A 12,528-nucleotide genomic window follows, 5' to 3' on the forward strand; every position below is an offset into this window, starting at 1 on the left:
CTCTTTCATCATGTTTCTCTCACTCTCTTTCTTTCTTTCTCTCTCTTTCATCATGTCTCACTCACTCTCTTTCTTTCTTTCTCTCTCTTTCATCGTGTCTCTCTCACTCTCTTTCTTTCTTTCTCTCTCTTTCATCATGTCTCTCTCTATTTCTTTCGCTTCTTCTTAGCTTTCTTCCCTTTTTCAAATTTACTCAAGTCTTAACTCACTTGCTATCTTTCTTTATTGGATTTTCCTTTCTTATTTTCCAAATTTTCCCTTTAATTCACTCCCGCCTTAATCTTTACAACTTTCTTCTCTTTTTCCATTTTCACCTGTTTTAAAATATACAAGTCTTAAACCACTTTGTTGTTTTTAATAGGAAAACAGCATTCGCTTGAACATTTTCTGTTATGCCAAACTATTTTGTGACTGTGCTGTTTCTTTTTTCAATTGTATTCGGACACTTTGGTGTACTTCATGTTACCGAGAAATCTCCTTGAAATAAAATGTTTTCATAAAAACAAATCAAATTAAATTTCCCTTTATTTTGCAATCTACCACGAGAAACTTCTTTATTTTTTGTGACGTGTTTGGCGTCTAATCACTCCTTCTATCTACTTTGCTGTTTCTTTTCTTCAACTTTTTGTGAACTATTCACATGTGTCGTCTTATATCGTAACGTTACAAGTATTACAAACACTCTGCAATTTCCTAATTTGTTGCTGAATAAACCATCTCCAATTTTACCCAAACTTGCATTTGTCTCAGTAATTAGATTCCAAACTAACCAATAATATGCAGGTTTATCTACCATAAAGAGTCAGAAAACAGGTTTTACTCCAACCACCATGATAGTTATTTTGCAACGATACGCAAGGAAAAGTAAAAAGAGTCCATTTGTTGAATCCCCACTTCTTCAGTAGATAAGACTATAGCTCTTCAATTCCAACAAAAACTGTCTTTGATCTTCAGTAAAAGTAAATGTTTTGGGCCACGTCCAGAACTGGGTTCGTTGCCAGCTTCACATGATACACAGGGTCTCGTATCTTTACCAATTTGCGCATAAAATGATTCGCACACGAGGACGAATGCTGCTAAATATCGGCCAATAATATCATATCCACCAGGTGTCACTGGAGTACGTAAATGTTGTACAAGTCTAAAATTTGTTAAATTACAGCAATAAGCTGCCAACTGTTTCTGCTCCGTTCACAAAATTCCGAACATGTTTGGCAAAATTCTGACGTCTGGCAACCTTAACATAAGTTTGTGTGACTATAAGACGACTTTGCTGACCAAACGGCCACAATTCATATTATTGGCTCCACATTGCTCAACATAAGATTGCTATACCTTACTCATTTTCACGAGCCGGGTCCTGACAAAATAGAAGTGTGCATATTTCTGTAAAAAGGTGACGATGTTGGACTTTCGTGCATCTAAACGTGCATTTTGTTTATTTAATACAGATTATGAGTGTTATGGCTCGGTGGTGGACGATTTTGGTCGGATCAGTGTGGCTAATAGGGAGGGGGTATTGATATAACGCAGCTCTTGAACAGCTTAAAAAAAAACCACAAGGCCGGGAAAAATTTGCTTCCAGAAATGTTTAGTGCAGCTTTTTAAACTAAATTGAATAAATACAGGTTTTTCATGTGGTACTGAATGTTTTATTTCTTGCAAAAAAACACTTTTTGAGTATTAGAAAAACATAATTTGCCAAACGTTGGCACGGGAATATGTTATAAGATAAAAATTAGCACGCCAGCGTGTTTGAGTTGAACAGTTTTAACAGAAACCATTAATTTTCTATAAATTTTCGCATAAGGTCATGGCGCGTTAAATTTCAAAAGGTAAACAACAAATTGGCTTCAAGAACGAAGACTATCCAATTACTTATGCGCTAATGATAATCGAAATGCGATAATTGCTGTCAAACGTTCCCTTCACTGCCGGCGTTGACGTAATGACGTAATTATATTGCAGCAGTTTTGCAACCCTTTGTTTTTAGCTTATTGTATTTGTCTTCTTTTTATCTATGTTTATTGATTGTGACGTTCCAGCCCACCCACCAAGTGCGACTGGCTGCGATTCCATAGGATATACGACAGACGGAGATTCCCTGGGAGAAAATCACCTTCACATGAGCTACTGTTAAAAAAACCTCATGGTTTTGTCGTTGCCCACATGCCATTTTATATATCACGTCTATGCTATTCATGTGCGCAGTAACTTGTGTGCAAAAAGTGCAAAAGTGATTTGATTATACCTTGCGTGGAAATGTCGGCTGCGCCTGAAGGTAATGTAGTACCAGGAAGTGGGACATTCGTGTGTCCTGTCCGAAAAGTTAACAGGGAGACATAATAGAGAATTACTCGCGTCTGGGGTGCTAAACTGAGAGCAAGACCATAGTGGCACCGATGTTTTCCACACATTTTCCAAGCTTGACTTTCCTGGTTATAGCGAAACTTGCCTGTAGCATAATGAGGCGATTGAATTTGCCTGTTAAGGCCAATGTTATTGTGGTAAAAAGGTTTTTTAAACTGGACGTAATAACGATGGAGAAATGGTTGAACCGAACAAGGTACCTCATAACAAATGTATTGATGGTGACAATAACCGGAACAGACAAGTACTTAACTCGGATGAAATCACGACGACACAGGGGAATATTCATCAACAGACTTTACTCCAGCTTGGTGCTAATGGCGCCAACCTCCACGACGTCTGACCGAGAGGTGTTGGGAGAAAAGATCACTAGATCTCTAAGGACCGGCTAAGTGTGGATAGGAATAGACTGTGATCCACATATTGCAGATGTTGGCGTCGTGCGCTCATGTGCTTTTGCTCGTAATGTCTGATATCAGAGCTGATAATAAGATATTGCAACCACTGGGTTTTTCTTTTATGTCACGCTACACTTTAATTGCTCCTATATGACAGATGGCGCGGCACAGAATTTTCTGCAACCATAATACGACAAAGCATTTTACGTATTGAGGTACGAATTGGGGCGGTGTTATAGAACAGTGCAAAAAACTACGTTGCTACGCGTTAATGCTGAACCCTTCTTATCCCTCCACTGGAAATGATCAATGGAGGAACATTATTTTCCCCTTAAAATTTGTTTTTGCACTGATTCATGCCACAGCGTCATTAACTCGGTTTGTTGAGGAAACCGCAAAAGCCAGCAATCCGATACATGCGTTATATTAAGATCGACAGATCACTAAGATATTGTGAACAAAACGGGGCATGTTGTGGAGGGGGTTTGTCTGACAAACAGATAGTTGGGAGAATAGGCTGAGATGTGTGCAGTTGCGTGTCTAATCCTCAATGGCCCTAGGGATAGGGACACCCTTATAAAAAGGAAAGAAGCTACTCTTCAAATCAGTTCAGACAAAAGTCGGCTAGGTTTTGATCTAACTGAACAAATCTTTTACCCAAAAGCCATTGGTTGGAAAAAGTAGCCCTGGCTATCGAAGACGTACGCCAGTTTTTTTGCTCTTGTAGCTTAAACCTGGTTTTCCAAGGACGGGCCTTTCCGTTGTGACTTCGATGTTTATTTAATTCGGCGTTGCACATGGGTCATCGACCGCTTCTATATGCAAAGGCCTTAGCTTATCAAATGTTAATGGGAAACTAGCAGATCGATACTTAATGAGCCTAAAATTCCACTGGGCCCTCGTGTTTCGGAAAACTGATCCATATTTGTCAAAATTCTGTGCGTTTATATTAAAAACGACCCGGCTTCAAACCGTTATCAGCAAAATCTCGTGTAACCGTTTAATCTGAAGTGAAATTTTCTTGCGTTTTTGCAAAAGAAGCATCAGGTTGCATGTCAAGGAATTATAATTGTTGAGACATCCTTGCCCGCCTTCATACACAGGGCGTCCTTTTGTCGTGCTCTGGTCCACGTCATGTCATTGATTTCTATATTTTAATAGAATTGAATACAGTTCTTCATTACTGCTAAAGACTTGAGAATCGACTTTGTGTGTACTTTTCTTGAAGAATCGAAGCTCTGTGGAAAATGTCGCCAGTAATTAATTCACCATCGGGATTTCCGTCGACGCAAGCCTGCATTGATAAGTTTTACCGGGTAAGTCGGGTCTGCGTATTGTCGATCGCGATATTTATGTTTTGACGGGTACAAGTGTGGGCGTGCTGGGAGGCTGTCACCTATTTATGATAAGGGCTGTCATAAGTTGCAGTAGAACTGCCATAAGGCTGTTATGAATGAACGACAGTTAATTAGGTTCGTGGAAGGCGTTGCTCACTAATTAGTTGTTTACTGTACGTGAGATGTGGAGCGTTCGTATATTTGTGCTGGTTTCCATTTGCGTGTAGCAGATACCTAAATGAAAGGCCGATAAACGTTTACGGAAACGGCAAAAGGGCTATTTTGTTAGCAAGAATCACACTAAGAAAGTAAAAAACATTTGATAGCTCCTGAAATTAGTAAATACATTTTTGTGACAAATGTAAAACTCTTTCGATCCAAACCACAGGAGGAAAAAAAGCCGCATCGACAACAAATCCCGGATTTCCGAAGATTTTCCAGCAATTCAGACGTAAGACAGACTTTTTACTACCGTGAACAATAAAGCCTTTATTCCGTTGTTTGTAAAAGCAGCCACCGAATTTTTGAAATGTGCACAAATAAAATTGTCTTTTTTGGTTGCATAGTCTGTATAAAATCAGCGGAACCTGAGGCTTTTTCGATATATTCCATTAGATTTCACTCAAACGGCAAAGAACAATTTTAACACTTTCCCCCAAAAAATTTATATGAGATTTGACCAGTCCCCGTATTATACAACCGTATTAACTAATTTTTTGTGTTTAGTTTTTCCCTTTGACATCGAATATGCTCGCAAGAACCTTCTCTGTCGTGATACTGGGTGAATTCAGCGTTGGAAAGTCAGCTTTGTGCAAAAGTTTTTTTCACTACGGTGCGTCCGACTCCAATGACTGCGTTTACGATGACCAACTATCCTGCGGTGATTATTTTGGGAATGGCAACGGACAAACATTAAACCGTAAGTGGAGATATATAAGAAAGCTTAAAACTTTGAATGGGGGAACAAAACCTAATATAAAGTGTCGGGAATCTTGACGTAATGTTTGGCTAACTGCAACAAATAACTTTTAGTTTTCATCAAAGGCAGAATTGTACTTGTAAACCCAATATATATTGTAGCTGATAAATGTGTATTACCGCGTGGTAATATTCCACTAGTTGAAGGTGTTCCCTAATACACTCGTTTTTTACTCACAGATCACGTATACGAACGTTCTGTGTTGGCGAAAGGAGAGCCATGTAATCTAAGAATTCTAGACGTCAACACAGAGGTAAGGAAAAATTAATTGTGACGTCACAATCAGACAGTAACCAATGCCTTACTCGCCGCAGAAACACCTTGTGGACAGCGGTGAGGACAACGTCGCCTCAAGTTTGCATAATTTTATGGTCAACGGGGAAGCTTGTATCGTGGCATACGCGATAACAGGTAAATTACTAACTTACATGCATAACGTTAGACCACAATCCTGATCTACGCTGATACCGGATCTGACTTGGTGTGAAACTATTTTGACGAAGTTTTACAACTGAAGAAAACGAATTCTTGTTGTCACACAGACAAAGGAACTTACACCACTGCAAAGGAAATCTTAAGCTTTCTCTTAAGCGACGGTGAAGCGATCATGCACGACAAACCAATCATACTCGTCGGCAACAAGTGCGACCTCGTGCGGAAGCGACAGGTCACAACAAATGGTAAACCACCATACTTATTGTTGGATGATTTAATAAGTGGTAATGTTGAAAATAATTGTGTAAAATCTTAAAATTTAATATTTGTGGTAAAAGCACCAGACTGCATTTTATTGACTCTGTTGCAAGCAAGGGAATTCGTGACGTCATTTTACAACGTAACTAATCGTGCAGAGGGACTGAAACTCGCTAAACTCCACAACGTAAAGTTTGTTGAAACGTCGGCGACACTCAACCAGAACGTGGAGGAGCTTTTTTGCGGGGTCATCAGCCAAATTCGCTTGAGAGATTCAGCGGAAAAACGACGAATGACAATAGCAGATCTGCAACAGACTCCGAAGTTGCCTGGCAAGCGACCGCCTTTGATAAAACGCGTGAGCTCCACGCTCCTCAGTCCATTCAACAACGCCAGGTAATTGCTTGGGTCTCCAAATAGTTTGTATGGTTTTCAAAGCGTTTTATTGCGTTATAAGAATAAGATATCAACACTAAGGGATGTTCCAATACAGAAAAAATTCGAATTTGTTAGTTAAAATAACACTCATTTGTTATTTTTTTTTGTAGTGGCGTTATTCTATATTACTATCGTTGCGAGATCACAAAATTCCGAAATCCCTATTAACACCAATCATATATATTCATACAGTCCCCTTTTCCAAAATTTGCAGACCATATAGCCTTAGTTCGGAAGTCAAGAAAGCCTTAAAAGACAAAACAAAATATTTCATGACAAGTTTCTGTGATCAAAAATTTGTTGCTGCAGAAATCGTAGGGTTGCCGACCAGCAGGAAAATGGCGTAAAATGGGAGGTAACTGATGGATCAAAAGTTAAAGGAAAGAGGAGACTTTTAAAAACAAGGCGAAGCAGAACAGCGGAAATTCACTCGAATAATGAATGCCAGAATCTTTCAATAATTTGACCATGTCAGGTCTAAGGTCCTATTGGTTGTTTGTGACATCACCATTGAACATTGTGAGATATTAATTTTTTGTTGTCGCTGTTGTAAATTATTATTTGCGCCACTTTCTGTTTATTGCGAAAAATATGAAGTTTTTAATCGTTTTGCGAAAAGTGTTTTCTGTCACTGCTTGTTTGTGCATTTGTTCTACAAAATAGAAGGGCTGACGTTTTTCAATAAACCTCAGTGAAAAATGCATTGTCTGTAGCCTATTTTTAATTAGGCAAAGTCAAGGTCCCGTGGTTTAGTAACTTGGGCAAAGCCTTGTCAAACATCATATAACAGTTTGCACAGCCCGGTTTTGTTTACAAACGAGCCTAACGGGTTATTTGTTTGTTACGCAACAAACCAGAACAATGGACTACCCGCAGACGAGCACGAGTTCATTATTTTACTTCGCCGCTGCCCTTGTTCGGCAATAACTGCCTTTGTCACAATTATTGTGCGTCATAAAAGGCGCCCCGTCGCGCGAGTTTTGGCAGCTCCCGGCCCTCGTAAATTTTTGCCACCGTGGCCGATAAGTTTGCCGCAAGTTCGAAGAAAAAAACAGCAGTTTTGGCGACGAATTTGGACAGAGCGAAACATTCCTTTGTCAGTATTTTCTGTGTGCAAATGCGCACCAAGTAAAAACTCGCACTGTTTTGTCGGTGGAACCATGAGCTGGGCAGTTTAAGTTGTTGTCGTAAACGCTAGTGTCAGATAGCTTGGGGCAATGCAAATGCTAGCGCAGACATATGTTTTTTGCATCAAGGGGAATGCGAAGCTTTGCAGTGGTTTAAATCGGTTAGAAATTGCAGTGTTACTACAGTGGAGTATCAAACATTTTTAATTCAACATTTGAAACAAATAACTCGCCTTTTTCGATTTTACTAAATTTCTTTGTGAAATAATCCGTTGCTAAGTTACAACCGTTGTTCTGAGACCTCAGGGCTGTGCGGTTTAAACTCTTTTGTTCTGCGACCCCATTAACAAACTTCCTATGCGATCCCTTAGTTTGTACACATTAATAATAATAAAACAAGAGTAATTATTGTTTTGCGACTCCAATATTACATTGGGAAGTTTGAGAACGATTAGCAAAAATATTGAAACGGCTATCACGTGTTCAAATTTCGCTGAGACCACACGCGCGTGCGGTCATCTCTCCAACATCAGTAGCCGTCAAGTAAACACAACAAAATCAATTCTCAATTCTCTGACTCACCAACACTGTCCGTCACTGTGCATTGTGAATAATGACTCACGAAATCCCAAAACTAAACTCATATCGAACTCGAGTACAGAAATTGTAAGAAATTTGGATCGTGGTTCACTCAGTTTTGTCTGCAAAAGTAAAATAGTTTTTATTTGTTTCATAAGGAGAGGTGTTAGAGACAGAAATGTCATTTATAATATGTGTCGTGGTAATAATTTAATGTATTCAAGTTTGTTCAATCCTTGTCTCACAATATTGAGATATGGACTTTATCAACTGCCGGATGGCGGAACGGTTTATTTTTAACATTTCAGGATGTTTGTTGAGATATAACCAGAGTACAAAATCTACAGCCAATATGAACTTTGTATTATTAAACCTGTTTCTGTGCCTCTACATCCAAACGGTATCGACCAATAAAAACACCAGCACGAGGTCACGTGTCAATATACTGGTCCTGGTTCCGTTCAACGACTCGTACCTTTTCAGCAGAAACAAGATGCAACCGGCTATCGAATACGCACTGGCGTCACTGAGGCGTCGTGGGCCACCTTTGGTGCGTGACATGGAATTCGTCGTGACGTACAGGTTGGTTATTATATGCTGTGGTGTTTGTAAAACAAACAATCAAAATTAGGTAGTTCATTTATTTGAATAAGAATACAAACTACGTTTCAATACAAATGACACGCAACTAAGTTATTTTCGTACTCGAAAAAGACTGTCATTCACCGAACAACAGCTAGAAACCTGATTTAAAGCTGCGCTGCAGGATGTTTTTGTTTGTGCAGGCAACGAGCAAGTAACCCTATATTGTGCCGAGCGCATTTTTTTGGAGGCATGACAAAAACAAACCGCGTGGCTTCCAAATCACCGTTATTACCAACCCCTAGAGTATCCGCGAGAGCTTTATTACAACATAAACGCTCACGTAACCATCGTGGGACGGGGCTGGCGGAGACGTGAAGAGCCACACAATCCTTATACGCACCCTCAGTGGCTCAGCGGTTGATTAGAGTGGATATTTATACACTAGCTGAAGCCTTCCGATATCCATTAGTGTTTAGAGGGTGTTGATTGACAGTACTGTCTCGTCGAAGTATTGGAAGTCGCCTTATGGGCGGTATAGCTACGTATGAACAGATATAGCATATATGCTTGCAACAAAACAGTTCAATTATCTCGCAAAGAAATATTGTTTTGTCACTGCTTTGTTTGTTTAAAATAGCAAACACAACCGTCTAACGGCATTGGCGTTTATTAAACCGTTTTTGTAAGGGTACAAAAAAATGGCTTGTCCCTTTTCATAGCACATTTGAAAAGACTCACCACTTTCAAAATTGCAGTATGCAACGTTCGCAACGACAACAAGATATTCACCCAAAAATTACCTTTCCACAGAAACAGTTCATGCGGTTACAGTGCCGGCGTCCAAGCGGTCCAGTACTACTACGACCATACACATGTCAATAACGGCACCGAACAACGCGCGATGACGTCACCGATGCTGCTTCTGGGTCCGGTTTGCAATGCGCCAACCGCGGTCGTGTCCACTTTTGCGGCGGCGTGGGACGTCCCATTAATATCCCCGGGATCACCGGCGGCCTGGGTCAAAATGGGCGGGGATTACCCGACTCTCACCCAGGTCACCCCGTCTTACGTGGACCTGGCTTATTTTGTGAAGAGGGTCATACAAACTTCAAACTGGGGTCAAAAAAATAAGCCTGTCCACCTCATCTATGAGGAAAATTTATTTGGCAAGTCAACTGAAAGGTTGGTGTTTACTCTGTCATCAGCATTTTTTCATACTTGCATTATTCAACGAAAACCTCATCAGGACTGAGCGCCAAAGAATAAAACAAAATTTTGATGTTACTGACCCATATAGTTCTCGCCTTGTGTTTCGTTTGCAATCGTGACGATAAATTGCGGTTTTCAGGGAATGTCATAACCTGATGCAATCGGTATACGCCGTTTTCCACGAACACAAAATCCTTGACGTCATCGGACCTTTCCCTGTGCAAGCCATGCCGACGTCAGAGCATCGTCAGCTAATTGAAGATCTGCAGGACCCACGAGGCGAGTTACAAGAAAACAGTAGTTTTCTGCTATTGTAATCAATGTAAACAGAATCATAAACGTGGCCACAAAACCTGTTTAGTTGTGCTCATGTGCGCCTCTAGCGACGCGGTGAGGAATCTCATGATAGCGGCCTACCAAGCAAACGTGGCAACAAGGGGGCGTAACGCATGGTACGTGGTCGATCTTCACAACGGTTCGCACTACGAGGAGCACCCTTGGATGAGGGGTACGACTTCCGCCGGAGGATTTTAATTATTAGTTAAATTTTAAATAACTTCAAACAGGTGACTACTTGGACAGTGCGGCGAAAGCGGCTTATCAAGCTTTGGAGGTCTTTACGCTCAAAGTCTCAAACTCCAGCAAGTTTCAGAAGTTCGCGAGAAACTTGGGCAAGCAGTATCGATTGCGGGGAATGTCGGTCAGGGAAAGTAAGGTGACGTCACTGCTTTTTTTTCGAAAGTAGCTCGAGAATAATTGAATACTACAACGAACAGTGATTTGTCCTTTTTTTACCACATTGGAATTTGAACCCAGGCTATTCTGGTTAGGAATCGCGATCAGCTTTTCTTCTTGTAGTATATATGGGTCGTGCGCTTGACTGATGTAGCCAATCGCCCGCCCAATTCGTTGTTTTTTTGTTAACCGCGATTGGGTACGAATCCCGATCATTTTTTTGACTTCAACGGGGTTTGAACCCAAGATCCTGGGCATCATAGGCACGAAACCCGATCAGGTTTCGTTCTAGGCATATTGGTTCGGCACTTTACCTATTTTGTCCGCGCTGCAAATAATGAGCTCTTGGGTGACACCTACAGGTCAACGGATACGCTGAAAACTTCCACGATGCGGTGATGTTGTACGCGCATGCAATCAACAAAACCCTCACAGAGGGCGGGTCACTTTTCGACGGACGACGCATCACGAATCACATGAAAAACGTCACAATCACAGGTGAGAAAACTTGTAGACTGTTCGTATGGTAAAACAAGATGTTGTGCGAATTAGGAATTGCTGGAAAGGTCTCCCTCGACTTGTACGGTTTTCGACATGGCGATTACAGCCTCCTCTACATGACTGACACGAAATCTGGAAAGTTTAGAGTGAGTTTTCGGCAATAGAAAAGAATCCACCGGTGGTAACACCTCTCTGTAAAACAAATTTGCTTCATGCGACGTGGTGTGGAGTCAATGACTATAGCGAGCGATGTATCATTTGTGAAAATGGTGAATTTAAAACAGTTTGCTTTCTTCGCCTAAAGTTACGTAATTTGTGACGTTGTGATGATATGTCACGACATAAAACAATTGTAATTGATTTAAATCAGAACAAAGTGAATTTGTTCGGAAAACAAGCTCCACCTCCAGAAGATTTTAGCACCAGTTTACAACGCCTTCTTCGAGAGCACGGAAACTTCACCGATGAATATCTGAAGCAAATAGGCCTACTTGGTAAACCCTTTACAACTCTCTAATAAATCATCTGAATGATTTCAATGAGGGGTTATTTTAGTAATTATTTTAATCTCCCCTTTTTGCAACCAAACTTTAATATGTGCATATCCCTCGATATGGTTAACTTGGACGCCAGCTGACACCGAAATTTGATACAAATTGTTTTGTATTTGTAGATCTAGAAAACAAGCTTTACGGCGACAAATCCTCAAAAGGCAAAGGTTAGGTTCATTTTTTACTGGGCCAAACACAGACTATATGTTAACGGTTGTTTTGCAGTACGTGAATCTGGGATGTATAAGGTCATCACTGCAGCACTTGGAACACTTGCGGGCATTGTAATGTGCTGTATCCTCATAATAGCACCAATCTGCTACAGGCAAGTAATCGTTTGGAAATCTTTGACACAAATGGTTAAACTGTGTTGTTAACAAAGCACCGAATAGTCTTGTTTTATCACTAATTTCTACAACTACTAATGTATGTCTTATTTTTGCAAACACAGCATTGCTTTGCTTCGTTCGGTTGTACTGCATAGGTTATGACAAAACGTTTCATATAGTTTTTTTTGTATTCGCTTTTTAAAACAAGCAAACTGCAGTAGGGTCTTTGGTGGACAGAAACCAATACGTTTTTTTTTCTTTACGTTCCGTTGCAGGCAAAAGTGCAGTCGATCTCGCAACGGAAGCGTTCCATATCTCAACAATAACCATAATCAAAACGAGGCGGTTCACATGCCCCTTCGTGAGGAGGGGTCAGTGGCGACATGCATGACTGCGCTTGATGACGAAATGAGATGTTAATAAAAAAGCGTATATTTTTGTACCATTCTTTGTCCTTCATCTTGTGCAGAAAGCTGCCTAACTACTCGGCATTAGTGAGAAAGTGACTTACTGAATGGTTTCTTATCAAGCAAATAAAGTCACCTGTTACATTGACACCCTCACAAAGGCATCACGGCCTACGTCGCTTTGTTGTTGAAACAGTAAAATTTCATCGTAATGCAAATTGACTGGTACCGTTTCAGTACTAATCCTACCCAAATAGAGTAAACTTTGCTTTACAGGCTCTCAAGGATTT

At 40.4% G+C, this 12,528-nt stretch overlaps 2 protein-coding genes across 2 annotated transcripts; both read left to right on the forward strand.

Annotated features, from left to right (window-relative positions):
* Positions 1 to 3,630: 3,630 nt before the first annotated feature.
* LOC145895072 (ras-related protein Rap1-like) lies at positions 3,631 to 6,879 on the forward strand. Its single transcript, XM_082983822.1, has 8 exons — positions 3,631 to 4,084; positions 4,494 to 4,556; positions 4,832 to 5,024; positions 5,264 to 5,337; positions 5,399 to 5,495; positions 5,627 to 5,764; positions 5,936 to 6,173; positions 6,525 to 6,879. Exons 1-8 carry the CDS (start codon positions 4,016 to 4,018, stop codon positions 6,679 to 6,681), a joined length of 1,029 nt encoding a protein of 342 aa, XP_082839948.1. The 5' UTR covers positions 3,631 to 4,015; the 3' UTR covers positions 6,682 to 6,879.
* Positions 6,880 to 8,233: 1,354 nt separating this feature from the next.
* On the forward strand, positions 8,234 to 12,255 carry LOC145894854 (atrial natriuretic peptide receptor 3-like). Its single transcript, XM_082983516.1, has 11 exons — positions 8,234 to 8,503; positions 9,317 to 9,688; positions 9,855 to 9,994; positions 10,077 to 10,223; positions 10,282 to 10,430; positions 10,813 to 10,948; positions 11,003 to 11,097; positions 11,322 to 11,445; positions 11,625 to 11,669; positions 11,728 to 11,827; positions 12,107 to 12,255. The coding sequence occupies exons 1-11, from the start codon at positions 8,274 to 8,276 to the stop codon at positions 12,249 to 12,251; spliced, it is 1,683 nt and encodes a 560-aa protein (XP_082839642.1). The 5' UTR covers positions 8,234 to 8,273; the 3' UTR covers positions 12,252 to 12,255.
* Positions 12,256 to 12,528: the final 273 nt, after the last annotated feature.

This window comes from Ascidia mentula, chromosome 3, assembly GCF_947561715.1.
Source record: "Ascidia mentula chromosome 3, kaAscMent1.1, whole genome shotgun sequence".
Taxonomy (NCBI): domain Eukaryota; kingdom Metazoa; phylum Chordata; class Ascidiacea; order Phlebobranchia; family Ascidiidae; genus Ascidia; species Ascidia mentula.

Bases quoted from the DNA above. Each gene is read 5' to 3' on its own strand.
- LOC145895072 (XM_082983822.1), top strand. From the start codon at position 4,016: ATGTCGCCAGTAATTAATTCACCATCGGGATTTCCGTCGACGCAAGCC. The intron at 5,025-5,263 runs GTAAGTGGAGAT...TTTTACTCACAG, and splicing joins CAACGGACAAACATTAAACC to ATCACGTATACGAACGTTCT. The intron at 5,765-5,935 runs GTAAACCACCAT...CTAATCGTGCAG, and splicing joins GCGACAGGTCACAACAAATG to AGGGACTGAAACTCGCTAAA.
- LOC145894854 (XM_082983516.1), top strand. From the start codon at position 8,274: ATGAACTTTGTATTATTAAACCTGTTTCTGTGCCTCTACATCCAAACG. The intron at 9,995-10,076 runs GCGAGTTACAAG...AAACCTGTTTAG, and splicing joins AGATCTGCAGGACCCACGAG to TTGTGCTCATGTGCGCCTCT. The intron at 11,670-11,727 runs GTTAGGTTCATT...GTTGTTTTGCAG, and splicing joins CAAATCCTCAAAAGGCAAAG to TACGTGAATCTGGGATGTAT.